This window comes from Dama dama, chromosome 19 (genome assembly GCF_033118175.1).
Source record: "Dama dama isolate Ldn47 chromosome 19, ASM3311817v1, whole genome shotgun sequence".
NCBI classification, from domain to species: Eukaryota; Metazoa; Chordata; class Mammalia; order Artiodactyla; family Cervidae; genus Dama; species Dama dama.
The window spans coordinates 61,496,973-61,524,043 of record NC_083699.1 but is presented as its reverse complement, the minus strand read 5'-3'; the positions used below and the strand labels follow the sequence as shown (position 1 = coordinate 61,524,043).

The 27,071-nt window shown below is 45.4% G+C and overlaps 1 protein-coding gene across 1 annotated transcript in view; it reads left to right on the top strand.

Moving 5' to 3' along the window:
* Window positions 1-26,750, top strand: part of KAT2B (lysine acetyltransferase 2B) — a 92,938-nt gene extending 66,188 nt beyond the window's left edge. The window contains exons 9-18 of the mRNA XM_061167242.1: window positions 350-486; window positions 2,694-2,902; window positions 4,253-4,379; window positions 10,309-10,419; window positions 13,312-13,455; window positions 18,594-18,708; window positions 20,225-20,261; window positions 20,500-20,563; window positions 20,662-20,746; window positions 24,699-26,750. Coding sequence (XP_061023225.1) covers window positions 350-486; window positions 2,694-2,902; window positions 4,253-4,379; window positions 10,309-10,419; window positions 13,312-13,455; window positions 18,594-18,708; window positions 20,225-20,261; window positions 20,500-20,563; window positions 20,662-20,746; window positions 24,699-24,892 — 1,223 coding nt within the window. The 3' untranslated portion in view covers window positions 24,893-26,750. The remainder of the gene's footprint in view (window positions 1-349; window positions 487-2,693; window positions 2,903-4,252; window positions 4,380-10,308; window positions 10,420-13,311; window positions 13,456-18,593; window positions 18,709-20,224; window positions 20,262-20,499; window positions 20,564-20,661; window positions 20,747-24,698) is intronic.
* The last annotated feature ends 321 nt before the right edge of the window (window positions 26,751-27,071 follow it).

Below are 27,071 nucleotides of genomic sequence, written 5' to 3'. Positions count from 1 at the left end.
ACTTAGTGTAGACAGCAAATGCTCTTCAGAATGGTGGGCACTTGGGGGACTCCCTGGTGGGCCAGCAGTTAAGACTCTGTATCCCAGTGCAGGGGGCGGAGATTCAGTCCCTGCTCAAGGAAATCCCACATGCTGCCCAGCCAATAAATAAGTAAAGTAGAAAAGAAAAAGAACGGTGGGCAGTTACTGCGACCTCCTCTTTCCCACCTTCTGCTGCACCGCTCCTCCCTGGTACACAGAGGGTTGATGTCCACACCTGTCAGTGTTATTAGAAAATCAGTTGGATTAGTTGGCACATGCTTTGTGTTTAAAATAACCCATCGTTTGCCCTTTAATTTTGATCATCAAGGAGAAAAGAGGAAAATGAACGACTCTCATGTTTTGGAGGAGACCAAGAAGCCCCGGGTGATGGGCGATATCCCACTGGAGTTAATCCACGAGGTCATGTCCACCATCACAGACCCCGCGGCGATGCTTGGGCCAGAGGTCAGCAGGGGGAATGTGAGCCGCCTGTGGGTGAACCCTGTCTGCTCTGTAGCCACTCCTGCTGTTGGGGACGGGGTGGTGTTGCCGAGGGAGCTGTGCCCCCTGTTTGCATGTTGTCTGGGGCTCAGGGTGGAGAGGCAGGCAGGCTGATGAGAGGCTAATTCCGCTGATGACAGCCACGTCGCGGGGAAACATAATCCCCACCGTTGAAGGCATTCCTCTTGCTTCAGCTTTTTATCTTGAAAAATTTAAACCCTCATAAATGTTGCAAAAATTCCGTGATAAAGATCCAGAGTCTCTTTATTTAGACTCACAAATGGTTTGCATGCCACGTTCACTGTCCCTCTGTCTCCCTCTCCTGTAAGCCATGTGGAACCATTTCAGAATTACATACAGATGTTGTAACACTTCACCCCTAACTTTTTTGCATGTGTCTCTGAAGACTGAGACTATTCATTTGCATTCCCACAGGGTAGTTATCACTACCAGAAAATTTAGCTGGATTACAATATCATCTAATGTGTGGATAGGCAGTCTACAGCCTGGGTACCAAATCCAGTCCACTTGCTGGTTTTGGCCTAATGTACAGCCCATATCCAGATTTCCCATATATCCAAATTCTGTTGTTTATCATATATCTTCCTGTTGTTGGAGGATCCGTCTGGGGTCACATTGCATTTAATTCTGATCTCTTCACCTCTTTAGTCTATTTGGTTTATTCTAGAACAGTTCCCCAGCTCTCTTTTGGCCTTTTGTGGCAGCACCATTGTTGTAGAGTCCTGCTTTGGCATAAGGCCTCTGTATTTGGCTGTGTCTGTTTACTCATGATTAGATGCAAGTAAAGCCTTTGGGGCAAAAGGACTGCTGTCATCTCGTGTCATATCCAGGGGCAAAGCAGTTTAAGATGTTTCTGACAGCTTCCAGGAAATGAAGAAATGAGATGATTTTTCAAAACATCTGTAAAAATTTTTTTTGAGAATGGCTCTGCTGGGTGAAGGTATCCATGTTTAATTTGTCATGTTTCCTTAGAGATTTATTTTGTGCAGTTGAGGATAATTCACAGAATTGGAATGCTGTTAAGAGAGCGATCCCCTTGTAAGATTGTTCTTTCCATTTCCTTCTAGGTATCCAGTCCTTGGGACTTGGGACTATAGTACCTTTTGTGAACATGTCTGTCGGGGATTTAGTAGCTTCACAGAACAGTTTTGCTCAGTTTGTTTCAGCTGTGAAGTGTGGATGTAGTCACACATTTCAGGATTTGTTGGGTGAATTTAGTGGTGTCCTGAAGTTGCCTTGTACTGGTGTGCACAAGGCAACTGTGAAATTTTCAGGAATTTTGTGAGATGGTCGTTAAATGTGTTGGAAGCTTGAAATTGGCCATGGTGGCCGCTGGGCCTCCGGGTCAGCCATAGACCAGTGAAGCCGGAACGCGCCAGCAGCTGGCCCTTCTGCCTTGGGGGTCTGTTTGTTGAACATTGACCTGCACCCCACTGCATGGGTTAAATAGAATGGGGCACAGGGTGCTGGGAGGAGGTTGTGCTGCCAGCTGGGGTTGAGAGTGGTCAACACGACACCTTTGCAAAGAAGACTCTCATCCTATGAAAAACAGGTGCTGGTAGTATAGACGTGACTGCCACTCGTGGGCCTGCAGGGAGAATTTGGGGTCTGTGACCCCAAGGGTGCTCAGCTAGACCGGAGTCCCAAAACCAAGGACTGGCAGGCTGTAGCACACAGGACAGAAAGTCTGCCTCCCCCATTAAATCAAGTCCTCGGGCGCTCTGCCCGGCCCACACATGTCCGCGTGGTCTCCCCCGCATTCACCCCGCTGCAGTGTCCACATGGTCCCGGCCGTGTTCACCCCACTGCAGTGTCCGCGTGGTCCGGACTGCATTCACCCTGCTGCAGTGTCTGCAGCTGCCGCAGAGGCCTCCTGACTTGCAGATCCAAACATGAGCTGTTTGGCCCTTCAGAGAAAGTCTGGTGATTCCTGGTCTGTACCGAGTGTCCATGGACACGTGGGAGACTCTGGTCTGGCAGAACGCTCTGCCTAGCTGTCTGTTTTGTTTTCATGGCTTGTGTGTTATTGGTTGGGACCCTGAAACCCACGAATAGGTATCTTATTAGCGCATGGAGGAGAGGCGCTGCCGTGAACTGTCCCTCCCGTCTTAGGGAGGGGCTCCATGTAACCTCCTGTCTCCTGCTCCCAGACCAACTTTCTGTCAGCGCACTCGGCCAGGGACGAGGCGGCCAGGCTGGAGGAGCGGCGGGGTGTGATCGAGTTCCACGTGGTGGGCAACTCTCTGAGCCAGAAGCCCAACAAGAAGGTGCTCATGTGGCTGGTGGGGCTGCAGAACGTGTTTTCACACCAGCTGCCGCGCATGCCCAAAGAGTACATCACGCGGCTCGTCTTCGATCCGTGAGTCCTGCCCCCGCTTTGCTTCCATCCCTTTGCTTTCTGCTTTCCTGATTTATTTTGTAAAATGCATTCTGTTTTTTAAGATTTTTTTTTACTTAAAAAATTATTTACTTTTAATTGAAGGATAATTGCTTTACAGAATTGTATTGGTTTCTACCAAACATCAACATGAACCAGCCTTGAAGATTTTTTTTTTAATGTGTACCATTTTTTAAAGTCTCTCTTGAATTTGTTGCAATATTTTTTCTGTCTTATGTTTTGGTTTTTTTGACCCCAAGGCAAGTGTGATCTCAGCTCCCTGGTCAGGAATCAAATGGGGATTTGATCCCACCCTCTGCTTTGAAAGGTTAGGTCTTCACTGGACCACCAGGGACCTCATTCTCCTTTTTAAATGAAAGAGGAACCGCTCAGGTAGTGAAAGTCAGTCACAGTCACCCACCAAGTCCTGCTGCTTCTCATCAGCTGTGCAGACAGAGTGACGTCACAACCACGGCCATGGCCAAAGGCGTTCAGATTAGTTTTCCAGCAGCTGATCAATTTTTTGTTAATGAGGCTTTATATTTTAAGCTGCTGGTGACCATTCTGTGCTTCATTCATTGCATTAGTGAAGGAATATATAAACATTAAGAGGATGTCCCAATTTTCTCATAGTCAAATATTCTGATTTTGGCGTCTTAAGTAGGTTCCGTTCTTGCCTGAGTCTGTAAGCCCTGGCAAGATTATTGTGGTGTTAGGTTAACTTTGATCACCCATTGCATTAAAAATAAGGAAAAGACAGGAGAGAAAGCTTCCGTAATTGAATGCATTTTAACATACAGTCGCCTGTGTGGACTGTGACCCATGCCCGTGACTGTTCAGAGTGACATTTTAGGCAGAAGGCTTGACGGGAGTCTAGAAGCCTGGTTTTAGCAAATCGTGCAGGTGGATTGTGTTTTCTTTTCCTTATAGCTTCTGTGGTATTTCTGAGTGAGAGTGAACTCTTCAGAAACGTGTGCTCAGGTCCCTGGCTTTTGCTCCCCCTGGGCTGCCGTCCTGGGTTCACGGGTGTCGGACGTGACCCTGTTTCAGCGCCAGTCAGCGCCTGTCCACGGGCTCTGTTCTTTGCCTGGGGGCTCAGGCCCCCCTCAGGTGGCTGGCATTTGGTCCTCAAGAAAACTCTGGGGATATCTTGGTGGCAAGCTTGCTCTAAGACATCCACTTAGAGAATGTTCTAAGTGAGATGGTGACCAGACAGACGCGGTTTTCACAGAAAAATCAAAAAAGAACCCCCTTCCTTCCAGTTTTCCTGACTGGTTAATGAGGAACACCCCGAACAGGAGGTGAAACGGTGACGAAATCTTCTTCTTCCAGGAAGCACAAAACCCTTGCTTTAATCAAAGACGGCCGTGTCATTGGCGGTATCTGCTTCCGGATGTTCCCGTCCCAGGGCTTCACAGAGATTGTTTTCTGCGCTGTAACCTCTAATGAACAAGTCAAGGTAAGACTCACCCAGGGTCTCAGAAGAAATGCAGGATGTGGTGCTTTTCACAAAAGCCGCAGAGCGTGGCAGGGTCTCCATGTCCAGAGAGTCCCGGACTCTGAGGAGTATCCTCTCACTGCGAGTGTGTGTGTGTGTGTGTGTGTGTGTGTGTGTGTGTGTGTGTGTGTGGAGGGCACACGCCTCCACATACCCACAGTCAGTCTCTACCGGGCTTTGTTGGACCTCAGGGTCGGGGCCGGGGCTGGGGACACCAGGCAGCCCCAGGAGCAGCTCAGGTTTAGTTTATGGCACGTGAAGAGGTGTCTGCAAACACTCTCAGTGGTGTTGGTGATTTCCATGTGCAGATGTGTCCACACACGCCTGGGCACACGGCACCAGCAGAAGGGGTGTGGTGCCATGTGGGTTAGGGAGATGCCTGAGGTGGCTCAGACCTCAGAAAGATACCTTAGGACCTCGTGCCTGAAGTGAGGGGACAAGGGCTAAAGAAATCCTGTTGGGGAATTGATGAAAAATGTGAGTAATTGTATGACCGGGTTTCAGAAATACTCATGCAAGGTTTGGAACTTGGGTCTTTTGGGGAGTGTGAGTGTGTGAGAGACTGATCTGTATGCATGTGAGAGAGACGGACCTTTGTGAGTGTGTGAGAGACTGATCTGTGTAAGTGTGTGATTCTGATCTGTGAGTGTGTGAGAGACTGATCTGTGTGAGTGTGTGATTCTGATCTGTATGCGTGTGAGAGACTGATCTGAGTGTGATTCTGATCTGAGTGAGTGTGAGTCTGATCTGTGTGAGTGAGTGTGAGAGACTGATCTGTGTGAGTGTGAGAGACTGATCTGTGTGAGTGTGAGAGTCGGATCTGTGTGGGTGTGAGAGTCAGATCTGCGAGTGTGTGTGATTCTGACTCGCTTTCCCAGCTGTCCTTGGCACAAGTCCCTCCCCAGGAACCAGACTGCCATGTTTACCGTGCGGTTGGCTTTGCCATCTGCCTGGAATAGACCAGACTCCTAATTGGCAGGAAGATCTAGGTGATGTTGTGTCCTACTCTGTTGCTTTCATGAAAGTGGAACCAGAAACGTGTCTTCAGAGGGTTTGGTACTTGGGGAGTCCTAAAGTCATACAAAACTATGGCATTTGGTGGAAAGATAAGTAGCTACTGAATCAGTAGCTACGAGATAACGTATTGGAAAGTCTAAGGCAGTGCTGCCCAATGATCTATAACATGATGTGCCCATGTCAGCAACATGTGAGTTTAAATTTTCTGTTAGCTACATTGAAAATACGGAAAAATAATTCTAAAAATATATACTTTATTTTACTCAGTATATCCAAAGTGCTGTCCTTGCAGCAGGCACTCAGGGGCCAGGAATTATGGAGACTGTTTACATTCTTTGATTTGTACCGAGTCTCTGAAATCCACAGTGTGTTTTAGACTGCACCTGTCTTGCTCTGGACTAGGGCTCTCTGGGCTTGGACATTGCGGGCCTAAGGACACTGTTGCCTTCTTCAGTTACCATGAAGCAATGCCAGATACAAAAACCGAAAACGGATGATCTCTGGAAGGAATCGTGCTTGGCCTGGGGGCCGCAGCCAACGCTGAGGGCGCTTTTGGCTTCATTAACAGCTCAGCTCTGTGTCACAGTCACTGTGCCGACAACAGCTGTGGGCTCCTCTCAGAAAGCACAAAAGGGGCTTTTGACGTTGACTCACAACGTGAAGCATCCAAGGGCAAACAAAATGCAGCAGTGTCACATTCATCCTTCTGACTGGGGGAGGTGAGGGCACACGTTTGCATGAGACTGACCTCTGCCCGTGTGGGGGTGCTTTGGCGGTGTGTCTTCAGGTGGTCCGCTTGCTATGCCTGTCACAGATTCATTTACCCCTGGCCAAACTGAGAGACAACTCCAGGGTCCTGAATTTAGGAACTCGCTTAAAGAAAATTTGGTTGGGCTTTTTGTAGGGAGAGGAACTTGAAAATATGCCCTTGGTTTACAATTTCAGAAGAAGATTGCATAATATTTGTTTGCACAGAAAGCTACACCAAGCAACTTGTTTGGAAAGGTTGGTTAAGGTTGCCTTGGACACTTTTAGGATTCCAGAGGGTAACTAAAGGTGCTTAATATGAATCGGATGCTTTGTCTTATTACTTCCCAGAAGGGTAGTGTATTTTTTTTCCCCCCAAACCATGTAATTTTCTAAAGACTTAAAGGAAGGTGGCCAAATCACAAACTGAGCAGGAAAAGCAAAAAGAAAAGCCATTTTTTGTAAGTGACTTGAAAGTAGTTTTAGCAAATGAAGATTAATCTTTAAAAACTGAATAGAATGGATGAATCTGGTGGAAGCCAATGGCGCTAGCATTTATTTGTGAAAACAGCAAGATCTTAAATGGAGGATTACAATTTTGATCTGAGGTATTAAAAATCTGGGCTAAATGGTACTTTAAAATTTGCATCCACTCATTTTAGAGACTTAAGCTTATATATAAATTCCTGTAATGCTTCAAATAAGATTTTTGTGTGAGTTTATCTTGCTTAGAACACATACAAGATAACATTTGAGAATTTACTTAAAGCTCCTAACCTGGTTTTAAAATAGATTATCTAACTATTTGGTTTTGACATTATATGCAACTTTAAAGTTACAGGGCTAATACTTATTTAACCATAATAAGTATTTAAATAAACACTGAAGTTACCAGGTGGATTTGGAAAGGAATCCTTTTGGTGACAGTTGAAGTGAAAGTTGCTCAGTTGTGTCCGACTCTGCGACCCCATGGACTGTACAGTCTGTGGAATTCTCCAGGCCAGAATCCTGGAGTGGGTAGCCTTTCCCTCCTCCAGGGGATCTTCCTGACCCAGGAATCGAACTGGGGTCTCCTGCATTGCAGGCAGATTCTTTACTAACTGGGCTATCAGGGAAGCCCATGACAGTTGAAAGGCATGCAAAGAGGGGAAACAGTGCTGGGGTGGAAAATCTAAGCATTTTTGCATATAATAGCTTACCTCTGTTACTGCTTCTTTAACCAAGCAGATATTTGAGCTTTACTACTGCTGGTCACAATACTAGGCACACAGGATTCAAGATGAAAGACAGCCCCTACTCACAAGCAGCTGGAATCTGGAAATTCTTTGGAGAGGTGACAGATCAGTGGCCAGTGATAAAGACTATCTCATGCAGATTTTGAGATGCTGCTAACAACAGAACCATTATTGTTCTTCTTGAGTAAAATCCTTGGATTGTGGATGAAGGGGAGAAAATGCATAGTTCTATTCAGTTCAGTTCAGTCGCCCAGTCGTGTCCAACTCTTTGCGACCCCATGGACTACAGCACACCAGGCCTCCCTGTCCATCACCAACTCCTGGAGTTTACCCAAACTCATGTCCATTGAGTCAGTGATGCCATCCAACCATCTCATCCTCTGATAAATCCATTATTAACAATGTCAGTGATATATTAAGATGAAAAAATGCAGAATATTGGTTCTAGATGTTCCCGGGGGAAAACTACCTTCTGATAGTTATTGAGTATATACCAGGTACCTGGAATTGATTTACATGCTGGAAATACAACAAAGAGGAACCCCCCCCGGAGGTTCAGAGGTAAAGAATCTGCCTGCAACGCAGGAGGCGCAGGAGACCCGAGTTTGATCCCTGGATCGGGAAGACCCCCTGGAGAAGGGCATGACAACCCACTCCAGCATTCCTGCCTGGAGAATCCCATGGACAGAGGAGCCCATGGGATTCTAATAGTTTTATTAGCTCCTTACAAGGTGGCGTATACAGCAAAAGCCTGTCTCTCTTCCATCCGCTGCATCTAGGTTTCATCAGAAGACTCGTTTCTTACTGATCCCTAGACATTACTATTCCTCTGCACACGCAGTAGCAAATCCTTCCCTTTTCTCCGTTTTTTTTCTCCCACTTTTCTTTAAAAACAAGATTTAATTTTGTAGGTCATGTACCAGTACATTTCCATGTAAAGCAGAAATCCCACCCGCAGTCTCCCGTCCAGCCCATCGCCCTTCCCAGCCTGCCGTCCATACACTTGTTCTGCATCTGTGCCTCTGTTTCTGTTTTGCAGACATTTTCTATTTAACTGAATGTGTCCAAAATACAGTCATTTCAATATGTAATAGACGTTGTTAATGAGAGGTGTTTTTTTTTGTGGTGTGTATTTTACACTTGCACACCTCAATTTGGACTTATCATATTCCCATTGCTCAAAAGCTACACATGGCTAGTGGCTGCCACTTTGAACAGCTACTCGTATACTGTAATTATGAGTTTTATGTGTTTATTTTCCCCATCTTACTCTCTTCTCCTTAAGAGAGCTTTCCTTCATCCTTTAGTCTGAGTTACATTCAGACTTGCAGAGTGTCAGTATTGTGACATGTTTGGGAAAAGCTAACATGTCTATGGTCAATACCAATGAAAGAATAGTTTCCAGAATAGGAAGACAGTTGTACTCTTTCCCTATGTACTGGTCAGATCATCCCCTGGATGTTATGCTTGGTTTTGGGATCCGTGCTCTAGACGTGTATTGTTACACAGGAGCAAGCCTTGAAAGATACGAGTAACGTTGAGATGGGGTCTCCAGTCATGCGTACGAGGCAGGACTGAAGCCTCGATGAGGCGGGACCTGGGACCTGGGAGGTAGGGATGGACGTGGGTGATTTTCAAGGGCTTAGGGAGTTGTTAAGAGCAGGGAAGAGTCACTGTTATTCTAGGACCAGAACTAAGGTCAATAGAAAAAACAAGGGGTCAGATCACAGGTGAAAATTAGAAAGAACTTCCCAGCCACAACAGTGGCTGAAAACGAACTGGTCCAAGGACTCAGTGAGCACCGTAAGTGGAGGTTTTCTAGCGGCTGACCTCCCTGAGGTAGATGGCAGAAGACTCCTAGCTTCACATGGGGAAGAATTAGACCAAATGACTGCCAAGACCCTTCTCCAGTATGGTGCTGTAGTTCCATGACGTCATACCTGTGAGCCTCTTTGAGTTCTTTAGAAAAATGTGTCATCAAATTCTAAAATATTGATGTAAAGGTATTCGTGTCTGGGTTTACTTTCATCTTCTTTTTATGAGATTCTCAAACCATCCCTTTAAATTTATACATTTTCTTTAAGCTTTGTCCATCACCAAGAAACTTTACTCTTTTTTTTCATATTTCAATCATTAATTTATTCAACATTGTTCACTATTTTTGCTGCTGTTGTTCAGTTGCTAAGTCATGTCCAGGTCTTCACGACCCCATGGACTTCAGCATGCCAGACTTCCCTGTCCCTCACCATCTCCCAGAGTTGCTCAAATTCATGTCCATTGAATTGGTGTTGCCATTCAACCATCCCATCCTCTGTCACTGTTCTTAGTTACTTCCTAATGTCTTCTGGCTCACTCAGCACTTCGGGGCTCCTCAGACTTTGCTGGGAAAGGTCTGAAAAGACCAAGTTGAAAATCCTTTGTGTGTGATGATACAGTTCTTTGAAAGGATTGCTGACTTGTTGTATATAGGAAACACTTGTATTAGTTAATATTCTAGAAAAGGTTAGCCCTTCTCATTTACATTGCTCTTTTGATCTCAGGTTCTCAAATACTCTAAACATAAGCAGAAATTCATGATCAATATTTACTCCAGACACCTCTATTAATATTCAGCCTGTAATCTCTAGGTGTGAATGAGCAGCTTGTAGCTTTGGTATATTCTTTTCTAAGAGCCAGAAACTTGTGTTTTTAAGTGATGATTGTATTTTAATTCAACAATTTTGAATTTTTTGGCTTTGCAGCTCATTTTCAAAGTTCAGAAACTCAAGAAGGGTATTGGTATTACATTGGTAATACATATGCCTAAATTTGCGAGTATTTCTCAGTGAAAATGTGGGACTTTCTTTTGTCCAGAACCTAATATATTTGTCTGTATACTGACTTGCCCATAGGGCTATGGAACACACCTGATGAACCACCTGAAGGAATACCACATAAAACATGACATCCTGAACTTCCTCACCTATGCAGATGAATATGCAATTGGATATTTCAAGAAGCAGGTGGGTTTTTTGGCTGTGCAAACCTGCTCTGCCCTTCCTTTTCTTGATATCCACTCAAGTAGCTTTCATGCAAATAAGTCCTCCCCCCAGCAGTGTCTTTTCCTTATAAGGACACACATTTGTTTTGAAAGCCTTAAGCCAGAGGTAAACTTCAGTCTGGATTAGAGGGTGTGACCAGCACACCATCAGTACTAAATAAATGTTTGAGTGAATGAAGGGATGTCATCTGTGAGTGGGGTGCACTGTTGCACCACGACAGTCTAAAACGTGGTCTCTCCAGGCTGAGGGGGGTTCACATTGGGGGACTGGAGTTCACCTTGAAAGAGAGAAATAGATTTAATCTCTGGAAGTCAGAGTGTGTTTCTGATGGCAGAGAGGAAGTTCTGACGTCACAGAGGGCTCCAGACAGTCCTGCTCCGTCAGCATGTGGGTGGCTGGGCGCTTAGCCACATCTTAGTTCTTTCTACTAGAAGTTTCATCTCAGCCCTCTGAGGATTCTTCTGTTTCTTTGCCCTTGTGGCTCAGTATGTGGGACCCTCCTTCCCCGACCAGGTGTAAAGTCCCTGCAGTGGAAGAGTGGAGTCTGAACCACTGGACCACCAGGGAAGTCCCTGCTACATGTTTTTTTAATAGTGCTTTATAATTCTAGATTCCTAAACATTTTCCGTTTACTTTTTTGATGACAAAAGTAATGTATAGTTATTATAGAAATATAATAACTGGAAAATGAAATAAAACTCCAAAAAAAAGAAAAATTGCATGTGATTCCACCACCCAGAGAAATTTACTGTTAATGTTTTGACAGATACCCTTCCTATGTTTTTTTCTCTGTGTGTGTTTGTGTGTATATAAACAAAATTGGCTCATACTATATGCAGTTTAATTAGTTGACTTTTTTACTTACTATTGTCTGATTTTTTAATTATGATTTTTGATGGTTCTCTGAATTGTTGTTGTAGAAATGGAAACTAATTTCTCACACCAATCCCACATTTAGGGAACATTTATGTATTTTTTGTAAGTAAGTGTCTATGTGTGAGTGTGGGCTTCCAGACATATCTAACGTTTTGTTATGCACTGTAACAAATAATAACAAATACTGTAACAATTTCTGCTCTTGTCAGCAGTATGTAAAGGGGCTCAGGAAAGGAGTTGATTGAAAAAAAATTTTTTTTACCCCTTTCCTAGGTAACAAATTGAGCATGTTTGCATTCATTTGATTATTGTGAGATTTGACCTGTTTTTCCTTGTTCATTGACTCTTTGTATTTCTTCTTTTTTTGAAATGCCACTTTATTGTATTTTGCCTCTTTTTCTATTAAAATATTTATTTTTCTATTGATTTATTAGAACTCATATATAAGGATATGAGAGTAATAACCTTTTATTTTATGATTTTTCTCCCTGGTTTTTCTGTTTCAACATTGCTTATGGCTTTTTTCCCAATGTACAGAATTTTAGAGATTTTATCACATAAAATCTGTTAACCTCTTTGAAAAATATAAGTCCTTATACATATGACTAGAAATCTTTCCCTACAGTGTCAGATGATTAACCTTTTTATTTTCTTCTCATTCTGCGATGCATTGGTAACTTTTATAGTAAAACTTGCTAGAGAGATCTCAGTGGCTTTATTTTACTGGGACTTGAGTGTCAGCTTTCCTAGGCTGTACCTGCATGGCAAAGAAGTAACTCAGCAAGGATTTTTTTTTAGAAAAAGATTAGGAATTTTTCATTGATTTGTCTCTGGCTCTGCTGCCCATCGCTGCGTGGGCTTCTCTCTGCTGCGAGCGGGCCACCCCCCCGCGGCCCCGGCTCCAGGGGGGTCGCGCTTGGCGTGGGGCGCAGGCGCTGGTTGCGGGGCGCAGGCTTTGGAGCTCACGGTCCTGGGGCGCGGGCGCAGTGGGACCTTCCTGGACCAAGGAGCAAGCCTGTGCTTCTGCATCGGCAGGCAGATTCTGTACCGCTGCGCCACCAGGGAAGCCCTCAGCCATGCTTTCCACCGCCCCGCCCCAAGCTGATTTATTTTTAATGAAGGAAGATTGCTTCCCATTCCTGTGTTGGCCTCCGCCACATCACATGGATCAGCGCAGGTTCGTGTTAGCTCCTCCCTCCTCACCTGCCTCCCACCGTCCACCCCTCCCCACCGCTCTGGGGAGTTCCGGAGCCCCAGTTCGGGCCCCCTGAGTCACACAGAAAACTCGCACTGGTTTTTATTTCACACGTGGTGGTGTGTAAGCTTCCATGTCACTCTCTCCATTCTGTTCTCAATGACTTGTCTGCGTCTGTGGTCCTCTCTGAGGCTGATGGGAATAATTGCTTGGAAAATAAGTTTTTACTGAAAGAGGAGGCAAGAAACTGAAGTCCCAAGTAATTTTCTGCAAAAATTTGAAACAGACACCTTAAGGAAAATTGTTATAAATAATATGACTATATTCCCTGTATAACTATGTTATTACAGCTTAAAGTATGTAAATGAATATATTGCAAAGTATTAACGTCACTGAAACAACCACACTTGTAATGGTCTGGAAGTTTTTTGTCTATTAAGTGTTTCATTTCTTCAATATCAAGGTTCTTGGTATATTTTTGGACAAATTTTGCTTTCAAAATAGGGTTCACTGTTAGTTGATTTCCAGAACATCCTAGAGGCCCCCTCTCTACGTGCAGCTTAATGCTAAATTAAATATTATTATTTTATGTTCGGTTGCTTCCTATTTGCACAGTTTGATTTTTGATGAACTTCTTAGAGGAGTTTCATGCTAATGCCCCAGGATAGTCAGAAAGGAGCTTGGACCTCTGCCGCCACCAAGCCAGGCCTCACATGTAGTTTGCACTCAGACAGGGTGTTTGATGCTCAGGGCCTTTTTAAATGAAGTTACTGGTTTTGCAGGGTTTCTCCAAAGAAATTAAAATACCTAAAACCAAATATGTTGGCTACATCAAGGATTATGAAGGTGCCACTTTAATGGGATGTGAGCTAAATCCACGGATCCCATACACGGAGTTCTCTGTCATCATTAAGAAGCAGAAGGAGGTAAGCGTGTGGCCGACTCGGGTTCCCTCTGCACAGACCAGGCTCCTCTAGGGCGCAGTGCGCACCCCTGGGCTCTGGGGGGGCGTCTGCTGGACACCAGGACCTCCGCTTGCTCTGCTTTGTCTGGATTTCTTCTTTGAACGTATCCTTTACCTCCTGTCTGCATCACCACTTTGAAGCAGGGGTCAATACCTATTAAATTGGTATAAAATACAGTGGTTTTACCTTCAAGGCCTCTTACATGCCGGCCCCATGCCTTCTTCCCAGACTCATCTCTTTATTCCCTTTTCTAAACTGCTCTCCAAGGCTGTTACTGACGCTCTAACCCTTTGACGTGGTGTCTTCATCCTTCACTTACTTCCTCTCCCAATTCACGCGCACACACACACACACACACACACACCACTTCTGCCTGTGTTCCATTCCTCTTTGAACCTCTCAAGCACTAGTTTGATCCACTCATTTGGACTTCAGTTACTCATCATCTTCCATATTTATCTTAGTGTGTATTCATCTCTTTTCCATTGCAAGTTCTGAAAGTGTATTCTTCCAGATATTAAATGATTTGTGATCTGGAGAGAACTTTTTTTTTTTGGCCACACCACATAGCTTGCGGAGTCTTAGTTCCCTGACCAGGGGTTGAACCCACGCCCCCTGCAGTGGATGTGCGGAGTCTTAACCAAGGGACCCCAGGGAAGTTCCAGGTGATTTGTCCTCTGATACTGGGGTCAAGTCTTTTATGCATATGAACTAAAAGAAAAGGGGTGAAGGGAAGGTTGATGGACTTGATTACATAACAAGTTTCACATTTTTGTAAGACAGGAGAAAGAAACATAAAGGCATAGTTAGGGGAGCACAACACAGGCCGTTTATTAAACGAGTGAACTTTACATAGTAAACAGAGGATCACCCTCCTGGTCCCCTAGCTCTTGGAGTTCAAACACTGGGAAATCGCACCCCACGTCAATCCCGCTTTGCACCTGTCCTGTCAGTTTGCTTCCGTCAAGTCCGAGTCTCTGCGACCACATGCACTGTAGCCCCCAGGCTCCTCCGACCATGGGGTTCTCCAGGCAAGAACACTGGAGTGGGTTGCCAGGCCCTCCTCCAGGGGATCTTCCCGATCCGGGATCCACCTCGCATCTCCTGTGTCTCCTGCAGTGTAGGTGGACACTTCACCCCCTGAGCCACCTGGGAGCCCCAGTCCCACTTTATTCTTCTGTTACTCAGTCAGAGGTGCTTTGCTGCTGCTGCTGCTGCTGCTAAGTCGCTTCAGTCGTGTCTGACTCTGCGACCCCATAGACGGCAGCCCACCAAGCACCCCGTCCCTGGGATTCTCCAGGCAAGAACACTGGAGTGGGTTGCCATTTCCTTCTCCAATGCATGAAAGTGAAAAGTGAAAGTGAAGTCGCTCAGTCGTGTCTGACTCTTAGTGACCCCATGGACTGCAGCCTACCAGGCTCCTCTGTCTGTGGGCTTTTCCAGGCAAGAGTACTGCAGGCGCTTTGCTCTAGTGAGTAACAAAAAAGACATCTGCCGTAGGCCTGTCTCTGTTCTCTGGTTTCTGCTTATGTGCCTCGATCCCAGTTCTTAGTTCCTTGTTGATGTCTCTGACATCGCAGAGATAAAGCTGCCTTCTCAGGGTGTGTCCTAAGAACCAGGTGAGCAGCGAGTGCTTCCCTTTTAGTTAAAGTAGCTCAGACTTCTCCATACACGTCCCACGGAAGGGAGCCAAAGGCTTTTTATTAAACTAGAAAATAGAAGCAGCCTCTGTTGTTTCTTGGGCAGAGGTTCCAGCGTGAGGCAGAGTTCCGAGCCGTGTGCTGGTAGCTGGCACCCGGCTCCCCGCGCCCCATGTTCCTGGCCCCTTGGTCCCCACTCTTCCCTGCTCCCTGCATCCCCACGTTCCCACCGTGGAGGCCAGAGCGGGACCCCGCGGGGTCCGCAGGCTCCGAGTCCAGACCCCTGGGTTGGGGACCCTCTGTCTGGGCTGTCTTAGGTCCAGCGGAGCCTGGCGTTGGAGAAGACAAGGCCCCCCCTCCCGCTCCGTCCCCTTGAGTCCCCCACCTCGGTTTCCAATGTCTCCAGCGGGCACCCCTGAATGCAGCTGTTCACCTCTTTCTTTTAAAAGAGCTCGGAACTCACCTTAGTGAGGTTCTTGGATTTACCTAGTGACCTCTATAGAATTCAGGTGATTGTCACACGTGCCGTTCAGTCAAGCTCTGGAAGGCCCTGAGGAGGGAGGGATGGACGGTGCTCAGGAGCAGACAGGCAGGCGGATGTCCTCCCCCTGGGGCACAGGAGCAGAGGCCGCGGGGTGCAGATGGGGACCAGGACTGCGGCCGGGGGGGCTGAGCGCCGGGGTGAGCGCAGACCCAGGGTGCAGAGGGCCCGGCATCACTTGCATCACTGGAGGGGCCAGGGGACCCAGAAGGCCGTCAGCAGGAGCAGACGGAGTCCTGCAAGACGAGGTCCCTGGGCCCGGAGCGCCTGGAGCCTGAGGCGTGCACATGATGAGTGCCTCTGAGAAAGGGTGGCCAGGCTGGAGCGGGCAGGACGGAGCAGGGCCGTGTGTGGGGCTGGAGGAGGGTCGGCTTTAAGCTCGGTTCACACGTGAGGCTGCCACCCGGGGCTTGGAGGAGCCAAAGAGTGAAGAAGAGCCCGGGTGTTTTGTAGGAAGACATTGTGCGACTTGGTGAAATATAAAAGTAGGTGATATGCCCCCTGATTCTCTGTTTGGGAAGACGAAAAAAGACAAAAATGGAATGAAAGATGGATTTGAGGATACGGAGATGAAGACATGGTGATGAACTGAAGAGAGTTTCTAGGGAAGCGATGATAAGAAGCTAGAGTGGGATTGAAAGGTCTGCTTTCTCTAAAGTGATCCTCAGGGTCCGAGAGGTTGGGTAGCCCCCCACCCCAACATTACCAGTCACCTCAAGGTGCTCCGTGAGGCGGTGGAAGCCGCCTGTTTTGTTATCACATCTGAGAGCATCTTTGGTGAAGAGAAAAAAACATTTAAAGCTGTGTTTGAAATTAAGTTTTCTGAAGGCCTTCATTTAAGAAATTGCCATTGTGATTCTTTGAAAAAAATTTATATTGAAATATAGTTGATTGACAATGTTGGTGTTAGTTTCAGGTGTATAGCAAAGTGATTGAGTGTTACATACACACACACATACACACATACATACATATACATACATATATATATATATTAAGATTTTTTCCCATGTAGGTTCTTATGAAATATTGAGTAGAGTTCCCTATGTTATGCAGTAGGTCCTTGCTGTCTGTTTTTTATATGGCAGTGTGCATCTGTTAATCCCAAATTCCCAGTTTATTCTTCCGCCTCCTCTCCTTCAGTAATCGTAAGTTTGTTTTCTATCTGCAAGTCTGTTTGTGCTTTGGAAATAAGTTCATTTGTATCAACTTTTTTAGATTCCACATACAAGTGATATCACATGGTATATGTCTTTCTCTGACTTACTTCAGTTAGTATGATAATCTTTAGGTCCTTCCATGTTGTTGCAAATGGCATTATTTCATTCTTTTTTATGGCTGAGTAATGTTCCATTGTATACATGTTTCCAGAAATTCTTCTTTTTTTGGGTGGGGTGACTTCCACGTGGCATGTGGGACCTTAGTTGGAAGTGTGGAGTCTTAGCCACTGGCCCACCAGGGAAGTCCCAAGGAGTCTTTTTAAAAAGACCTGGACTTAACACCTAATGCAGAGCCTCCGTTTAGAGTTGCCTGTCCTCAGTGGTAGCCACTAGCCACATGTAGCTACTGGGTGCTAGCTGCATGGCCAGTCAAAACAGATGTTCTGTAAGTGTAAACTGCATTCTGATTTTGAAGACCTAGTGTGAATAAAAGCATGTAAAATATCTCATAGTTTTTTCTGTTGATTATATGCTGCAGTAATAGTATTTTAGATATATTGGGTTAAATAAAAATATATTGTTAAAATCAGTTTCTTCTGTTTCTTTTTATTTTTTTTAAAGTAGCTACTGAAAAATTTTAAATTGCTGAGTGGTTTACATGATGTTGGGCAGCCCTGAGCAGATTTGCCACCAGTCTATTTTGCCACTTCTATTCATTTTATGAAGTCCTGTGTTTAATTGTTAAGATTATGTATTCATGCTGTAGCATTTACCAGTCTTCCATTTGAGATCAAGAAGTTAGCAACTTGAATTTTTTCGTTAATTTGATTAATGACTGCTACTGTTTTAGTGTTTTCCAAAATTCAGCGCTGATATAGTTAATCTCGATATGGTGGTTTTTGAGTTTGTTGTTGGTCTTTCTTTCCTTTTTTTGGCTGCTCTGTGCAGCATGCGGGGTCTTAGTTCTCTGACTAGAGATCAAACCTGTGCCCCTGCATCGGGAGCATGGAGTCCTCACCACTGCACCACTAGTCCCTTTCCTTCTTTAAAGGGAAAACCGCCCTGGAAGTGGTTACATCAGAACATTGGGTTTCCCTGGGGGCTCAGACAGTACAGAATCCAGCTGCAGTGTAGGAGACCTGGGTGTGATTCCTGGGTTGGGAAGCTCTACTGGAGAAGGGAATTATTTTACAAGACAAACGGACTCCTCCCAAAATTTATCCCTAAATCTTTCTGGCGGCCCCTGCCCTGACTGTGCTGCCTTTAGTCTGCAGAGCTGCTTTCTGGATGCGAGCGTCGTAGGTTGGGGCTGACGCCCTGAAATATGTGAGCGCCAGGGAGTCCGTCCTCCCGGGCGCTGGGGACTTGGTGCGTACGCCTGCCGTTCAGGTGCTCGGGGCAGCGCTTGGGCCTAGCGACGGCGTTCAGGGAAGCTGAGGTGCCCGGCTGCAGGGCTGTGGCCGAGGCTCCGGGGGAGGGCTGAGATGACTGGCACTTACGCTGAAGAGGGCAGTGGGCTCTAGGGCAGTGCGGTCTCCCAATGCCGGCTTTTTTCCGGGGGCAGGGGACGTTCAACGATGGCTCTGTCAGTGACACTAAGCGTGCATGGCCTCGTAGGATGTTTTCATGTCTCACCGTTTAATATCATTCACCCTTTTATTTCCTAAAGACTTAATTTTGTTGGGAAAATAACTTCTGACTTAAGCTGGAGCCACAAACTTCGGTCACTAAACTGAAGTTTCTTCTTGTGCTTTGCAGATCATTAAAAAGCTGATAGAAAGAAAACAAGCCCAGATTCGGAAAGTCTACCCTGGACTTTCCTGTTTTAAAGATGGAGTTCGGCAGATCCCGATAGAAAGCATTCCTGGAATTCGTATGTATTGATCTTCTTTAAGGCAGACGCTTCTGGTCAAGCCCTGAGATCCCGGAAGCAGCAAGCCGGAGCGCGGTGGTTCGGGCGCCCGCTTTAGTTGGGATCCTGCGGTCTCGGAAGAGCGCAGTGCTCTCCTTTGTGTCTGCTCTGCTTCCGGGGCAGACACCACGGAGAGCAGGGCCCGGCTCCTGCTTTATCTGTTAACGCATCGCTTTGAGAGCCTGTTGTTTGTGGCGCAGTGTCGGACACTCCCACAGGTGACCTTAAGGGCAGGGAATTCTGCTCATAGGGCTGGGAGGCTGAGGCCCAGGCTGGCTCAGCCCCGTAACCGTGAGCAGCTCGTGGCCAGTGACCGCGGGAAGAGCAGCAGCCCTGCCTCCTCCAGGCGGCTTCCCGTCCACGCCCTTCTCCCGCCTTGGGCTGTCCGGGGCAGAGCTGTGCTCGCCCCAGCTTAGCGCCCCCGACTAATAAACCAGGTGGACCCAACAGTGTAACGCTGGTCTCAGGTTCCCTGTTTTAGAGTGGTTTTCCAAGGGTTCTTCTCCGAGTATGTTAGAAGTAAATTATATTGGGTTAAAACATGTAAAATAGCTGTTTTTGTTGATCAGAAGCTATAAATGTTGGCACTTTGATTCAGTTCAAATCTAGGATCTTCTAGAGTATTGAAGATTAAATAAACAAAACTAAAATTCTCCAGAAGAAAATAAGACATTATTTGGGCCAGATAGACGTCTTCATTACAAAGTATCCCGTACAGCAGATCTTACTTTCCTTGCTAGACCTGGAAATTTTACTTCTGTGTATTATCCTTATTAACGGTGTCAGTGAACGTACCTGTGCCAAGCATTCTTCTTCTTCTTTTTTTTTTTAATTTTTTATACATGCATCAACAAATCTCAAAAGGAATCAGCTCAGTTCTGGATTCTGCCTTATACATTGATAAACAGAGGCAAGGGCTGACTAATATGGAGGGTAGCTTAGCTTTTAAGGAGAGAACAAAAAATCAAATCTAGGTCTGTTGGATTCCAGGCTGTGTCTTCTTTCTGCTGCCCGAGACCATCTTGCGTTACAAGCAGGTTCTGTGCCAAATAAAATAGAGAGCAGGACAGAGTTTGTTCCAACCTAAAATAACAGCTTAACTGTTTCACATGGTGATTAGCAGAAAATGTGACTTACAGTTTTAAAAATATACGTGCCCACAGGCCCAGATGTGCTGGTTTATTATGCTTTCCTCTGAAAGGTCGATGCTTGTTTGTTATGCTTTCCTCTGAAAGGTTGGAGTTCCTGCTTTAAAAAAATACTAGCAGATGGAGCAGTGCTAGTCTTGGGAATGTTTTATATATTCAAGTGTGTAAGGAAGGAAAGAATTAATTGCAGTTAATTTCAGTCTCTCTTCAGAAGTAGTATTGTATTGAGTCATGGCTGTATGTTATTGCATTTTTACAAGTATTAACTGTGTTACTCTCTTGACCGAAAGCAGTTCTCATTCACTGTTTAATTTCGTTGGTGTGTGTAGGAGAGACAGGCTGGAAACCGAGCGGAAGAGAGAAGAGGTAAGTGTGATGGGCCAGAGGATCCTGACGGAAGTGCTTTTATTTCCCTGCCCAGCAACTTAGAGAAAACAGGCAAATTGGTTGTAGTCACCACCACAGCACTCGTTAGGTTTCACTTTTCATAAAACACGCAGTAGTAGCTCTGATCTTAGGTTTCTGTGCAGATGAGCTGGGTAGGCGTCGCCCGGCAGGGGGCGCATGCTAACCCTTGTTCTCCTGTGTGCCCTTCCCTTTCCAGTAAGGAGGCCCGGGACCCCGAGCAGCTATACAGCACGCTCAGGAGCATCCTGCAGCAGGTGAAGGTGGGTGTCCGCCTTTCCTCCACTCCACGCGGATGTTTTGAAATGATTTCCTGCATGGAATTGCCGTATCAGATACCTTACTTTTTTCTTTACCCAAGAGCCATCAAAGCGCTTGGCCCTTCATGGAACCCGTGAAGAGAACAGAAGCTCCGGGATATTATGAAGTTATAAGGTTCCCCATGGGTAATGCCATTAACATTTTCTAAGTATAGACTTAAAGCTCTGGATGGCGGTGTGGGGACAGACATTGCCGAGGGCGTGTTTCTCTGTCATAGGGTAGGGCGCGTGAGCCGGACAGTGGACAGTTAGGAGTGTCAGGGCAGGGACCGGGGAGCAGGGCAGGCAGGGGTCAGAGCAGGGACAGGGGTGAGCAGGGTGAGCAGGGGTCAGAGCAGGGACCGGGGTGAGCAGGGTGAGCAGGGGTCAGAGCAGGGACCGGGGAGCAGGGCAGGCAGGGGTCAGAGCAGGGACTGGGGTGAGCAGGGTGAGCAGGGGTCAGAGCAGGTACTGGGGTGAGCAGGGTGAGCAGGGGTCAGAGCAGGGACCGGGGTGAGCAGGGTGAGCAGGGGTCAGAGCAGGGACCGGGGTGAGCAGGGTGAGCAGGGGTCAGAGCAGGGACCGGGGTGAGCAGGGCAGGCAGGGGTCAGAGCAGGGACCGGGGTGAGCAAGGGTCAGAGCAGGGACCGGGGTGAGCAGGGTGAGCAGGGGTCAGAGCAGGGACCGGGGTGAGCAGGGTGAGCAGGGGTCAGAGCAGGGACCGGGGAGCAGGGCAGGCAGGGGTCAGAGCAGGGACTGGGGTGAGCAGGGTGAGCAGGGGTCAGAGCAGGGACCGGGGTGAGCGGGGTGAGCAGGGGTCAGAGCAGGGACCGGGGTGAGCAGGGTGAGCAGGGGTCAGATCAGGGACTGGGGAGCGGGGCGGACAGGGGTCAGAGCAGGGACCAGGGTAAGCAGGGGGTCAGAACAGGGACAGGGGAGCGGGGTGGGCAGGGGGTCAGAGGAGGGAGCGGGCACCGGGCGGCCATGTTCTTGGAGATGACTCTCTGCTGTCCTGTCAAGGCCGCTCCGTCAGCATGAGCTCAGACGGCACCAGAGGTGAAAGTGTGCTGTTTGAACACAACCTTGCTTATAACCTGTTGGGCTGCAAGTGGAAAAGCATCAGCTTGTCCCCTTGGTGGCTTTGAGAGCCTGAGAGATTTGGAAGGTAAACAGGTGAAGTGAGCTGACGCCGCTGGCCCGCTGTCCTTGTAGACAGAAGTGATGAGCATTCCCACTGCTTTGGCTCTCCCACCGCTCGGTGGAGACTGGGAGGCTTACTAATTACACTCCTGTTTTAAGCCTTGTTCCACATCCAAAACAAATAGAAGATGCCTTTAGAAATGTAGAACTGTGGAATTCGTTGCCGAGTCTGCACCAGGCTAAAATAGATGATTAATGGAGTCAGTTGAGAATCCCCAAATTAAACTAATGTGGCATTGTGCAAATTGAAGACCACTAGCTGAATTTCATTTTTTTCCCAATCAGTTAGTTGTGGGACCATCTTTTGGGGAGCGAGCTGTATCTGCTGTCCCTTTTCTCCATGTGGCCTCCTGGGGCTGAGAGGGCGTTAGGAGGTGAAAGGAGAGGGAGTGGGACCCGCCGGCTCCCCTGGAGCAGTCGCTGGCGGATGTGTCTCTGGCCTTAGTCATCTCAGGAGTGTTTCCACCATGCAGCGATGGCTCCCGTGGTCTCCAAGCCTTACAGTGACCATGCATGCTTGCCGTTCTCTTTCCCTTTTCTCTTGGCCTTGTTCCCATGTGTTTCAGTCTGAAAGTCTGAGTGAGGGTGGAGAGAGTGGAGAATTCTAGATGGAAGGCTGACCTGGGTATTGGTAATTCCCATGATGTGAAAAGGGCTTCCCAGGTGGCGCTGGTGGTAGAGAACCCGCCCGCCAGTGCAGGAGACGCAAGAGAGGCAGGTTGGATCCCGGGTTGGGAAGACCCCCTGGAGGAGGGCCTGGCCACCCGCTCGTGTTTGCCTAGAGAATCCACGGACAGAGGAGCCTGGGGGCTGCAGTCCACGGGGTCGCAGAGAGTGGGACACGACTGATCGACTTAGCACACACATTCGACGTGAAAGATGTGCTGGAACCCTCTACGCCCGTGTCCAGACCTCAGTGACCTTTGCAGCCTTGTCACCAGGGCCGCCCCAGGCCCTCCTGAGAACCGGCCCGGGATATTCGTGTTCCCCGGGGGATGGTCCTCAGCCCTGTCCACTGATTGTTACCACTGGTGTGCGATCACCTTCTTCTGTGACCCAGGCCATTTGGTCAACTGAAAGATTCTAAGAAGGTCAGAGGAAGGAAAATGCTGTCTGTCAGTTTAGAGGAGAAAGGAAATGGAGAAGGAAGCATGCAGCATTGATTGTCACTATTCAGAAAGGTCCAGACACTTCTGTGACTCTCCTTCTGCCATCCCCAGCTGTTCTTTCCTCCTCTCTTCCAAAGAATAGTTTGAAAAGGTTTAGGCTAAGCTTCTTTGTGTCAAGTTTCACTCTCCCCCCCCCACCCCACCTGTTTTTGCTTGCTCCTGTCTTCCTTGTAAACATTGCAACACGTTCTCAGCCGCCCTTAACTGGCATTTAGGTGGAGGGAAGGGTAAGCCTCCAGTCTCCCCCAGGAGGACAGTGCTTCTTTATTAAACGAGAGCACATCCTCACCTGTGCACTCACACTTGGGAGACGGTTCCTGGGGTGTCTGCTGAGCCTTCACACACTATTCAATTTTTGTCTCCTTCCAAACTGTTTCAGTTAGAGAAGAAGAAAGTGGAAAGTTGAACACACAACATGTGATGACTTATTTCTAACCAATATAGGCTTCAGTCAAAGAATGAAAAACAGATAGGCTTTAATCAAAGGAGACGGGAAAGCAGGTATTTCCCATGTCTCCTTTCGAATTTTGTGGTAGATTTAGGAAGGATCTTGATGCAAATCAGTTTCTGCCCACTTGAGACGTTGCACATAAATTTATTTATCTCATTAAATGATAATGCCAGTGTATTTGATTGTGTCTTTCCCTCTGGAAAATTTGATAATAGAGTGGGAATTTGGGTCATTGGTAGTCAGAAGCATTTCTTGAGTGGTTTTGACTCATGCTTAATTTATATATATATATTTTCATGCTTAGTTTATGTAATTTTTCTCATATTCTTTTCCATTATGGTTTATTACAAGATATTGAGTATAATTCCTTGTGCTACACACCTTGTTTATCTGTTTTATATCCAGTAGTGTATATCTGCTAATCCAGTTTAATAGTTGATATAATTTTTAATGATAGAACCAGACTTAGAGACAACTAGGGACCTATAAACAGACAAATGTCAGCATCTTCTAATCTGCATGGAATTCTTTAAATTGGTTCTGAAAGTGAGAATTAAAGAAGCCCCATTATATTCTTACAAATTTAGATGAAGCACTGTTTTCGTTTGTAAAGTAATATTATTTAAAGCAAGTAGATATATTGGAGAAATATTCTTTTTACAATTGTCTTGCAAGGTTTACTTGCTTTAGAAAGTATTTTATTAAGTAAAGTTTGTCATTCTTATTTCATCAATGGACCATGAAACTAAATTCACTGGAAACATTTTACATGCATGGTCGATGTGTACTTGCAGATGTATTTATGATCTGTTTCCCTACTTTAGTTCTCTCTACAACACCAGAGCAACTGGGGATTTAGAGAAACAAACTCATCCTGATTGTTTAAGTAATGAAATAATTCAATGCAAATGTTCCACCCGCTGCTGTCCATGTAGGTGGAGCCCATTCTCTATACTTCTGAGTGAACAGCTCACAGTACTTAGTTTATCATACTTATAGCTGCTGATCTACTTAGCTTCCTCACACTGAATAGGGGATTGCACCAGATGACCACTGATGGTCCCTTCAGTGTTAAAATACTGATTTGCACAGGATACCCTCACAGAAGAACACAAGCCTCAAGAACTGTTTTCCTTGATCATATGCATTTCTCTTAAACAAACCATTGAGGTGGTGAAAATGTGGGCAGACTGATGACACATTTCTTTCCCAGTCTCACTTTTGTCAGCAAGTGTTTGAAAGGAGTGAAAAATTGCTAATATTTTTTTTCCTTGTGTAGATCTGAAAACCATGAGTGAACGCCTCAAGAATAGGTACTACGTGTCTAAGAAATTGTTCATGGCAGACTTGCAGCGAGTCTTTACCAATTGCAAAGAGTACAACCCCCCTGAGAGTGAATACTACAAATGTGCCAATATCCTGGAGAAATTCTTCTTCAGTAAAATTAAGGAAGCTGGATTAATTGACAAGTGATATTTTTTTCCTCTGCTTCTTAGAAACTCATCAAACAGTGTGCCTAAAGCATGGTTTAGTTTTACAAAGAATTGGACATAATGTATTGAAGATACTTGTAACAATTAGCACTTTTGAAAAACAAAAAACCTCTTAGCTTTTCAGATGTGTATTTAAATTGAAGTCATAGAACATTTTTATTTTATGGAATAGATTTTAATCTATTTACTACTATTAATGTCAATTTTCTATGGCATGTCCATTAGCTGAATATTCAGTACTAGATGATCAGGGGTTTCCTCACAACTTGTATATGAGGAAATTGCACATAGTACCAAGATTTGGGGGAATGCAGAAAATTTTCAGACCGTGAATGTTTCCATTTTTTTCTAATGGAATGTGAGAGTTTATTTTTATTTTATTCTGAAGGACTTTAAAGGAAGGGATACATGATAAAAAGCCCATAAAAGGTGAAACATGATGTTTGAAGTCTCATGGTAGACTTTTTATATATATTTTTAAAAAACAGTCATCTAGATGAGGTGCTTTGAGCAGTTCTGAAAAATGCAGTTCCAGAAAAGCAACTGCTTTGATTTCTAAAGAAGAAATTCTAAATAATGCAGACATTTTTTTATAAGCGTCTGGGTTTTTGATAATTCTGTCTACCTATAACAAACTTTTGAGTGCATAACCACTATTTTAATAATTATTTTCTCTACACGAGTCTGTAATACTATATTTGACTTTGCTTATGCAGGCCATAAGTTCCAAAAGGCAATTGCTTGGGCCACAAAAGCATCCATTTGAAAACACTTGAGATTGAATTAACATGCTTTAATTTAAAAAGATGTATAATCTATATTATGGATCAAATTTAGTGAATCCTTTGCTTTTTTTTTTAACAAATAAAGATTTTTCCCCTTTTCTACAATATACTCAGCCCAACTGATAATGTGTTTATGGACACTTGTCCTTTGGCGTCTCCAGATTATATTCATGTTTGGAGATGAATTCAGTTACCACCAAGATCTTCTGTCAGTATTTTAACACCTGCTTTGGTACAGGGTAATAATATCCCACTAAAATCTGTCATACAACCTTGTTAACCTGTCTTGGGATTCCGGCTTCTTGCTGGGATTTATTTCCTGATTAACACTACACTGAAAAGTGGGACATCTGCAACCCCAGCTCTGGGAGAACCAACTCATAAAGCAAACGGTGGCCATCTTGATGGTCTCGACACTAATTTTTATGATACAAATTTATAAACTGCTTTTTGTAAAGGACTAGGTTTTAAAAGTGTCTGTAACTCAGTGCTTTCTATCAGCATAAACTAACTGAAATGATCATTTGATAACCATTAGATACAGTTGCCAGAGAGTCTGCGTGAAGGAAAAAGCCCTGCAGATGGCTGTGGAGTTGGAAGGATGGTTTTTAATGTTTAAGATACACTCAGAATGCTCACAACTGAGAAATGCCTCAACTTTTTAAAGAAACCACCTTGAGTGGCATCTAGATTTCTAATGAAGAAGAATGATAGAGTTTGGATTAAGTATCTTGGACTGGTATTAAACAGTGCTTTGTCCTGGATCTGCTGAATCACCTGACCAGCATGGTATCCTGTGAAATGTTTGTTATTTTCTGGGTAGACATTCTTATAGAATATTGTCTTTAAAATCAGATTGTCTCTTCTATATTGAAAGCATTTTTATGTTTTCTAATTTAAAAATTAATATTTTCTTATAGATACTGTGCAATAAAGCTGAAGTAGGATGTGTGGTTTTTGCAAATGCTTTAACAGCGGATAAAATTTTACATTTGTAAAATTAATATATTGTACTGGTACAAAATAGTTTTAAATTATATTTTAAAAAGCTCTGCTGCTGGTGTGCTTTGTTCTGACAGATTTGTGTTTAGCGGGGCAAATGTGTGATCTGGTTAATGACTGACTACATCCTTAGTTCTTAGGATGCAGTATTTTGAGGGAGGTGTTCAGAATTGTTGCATTTGTGGGAAGTTTCATAAAAATTCACAGCCCATTACTGAGAGATTTTCAAAAGGAGAGACACTTACTGTGCCTATTGTCACTTACTAAAAAAGAAAAAAAATCCAGCTAAAGAAGTGGTCTTGGTTTTAGAAGCAGCCACCCCATGCCCCAGTTTTTCCTGCTTTGCATCTGTGAGATAGATGAATAAGGAGA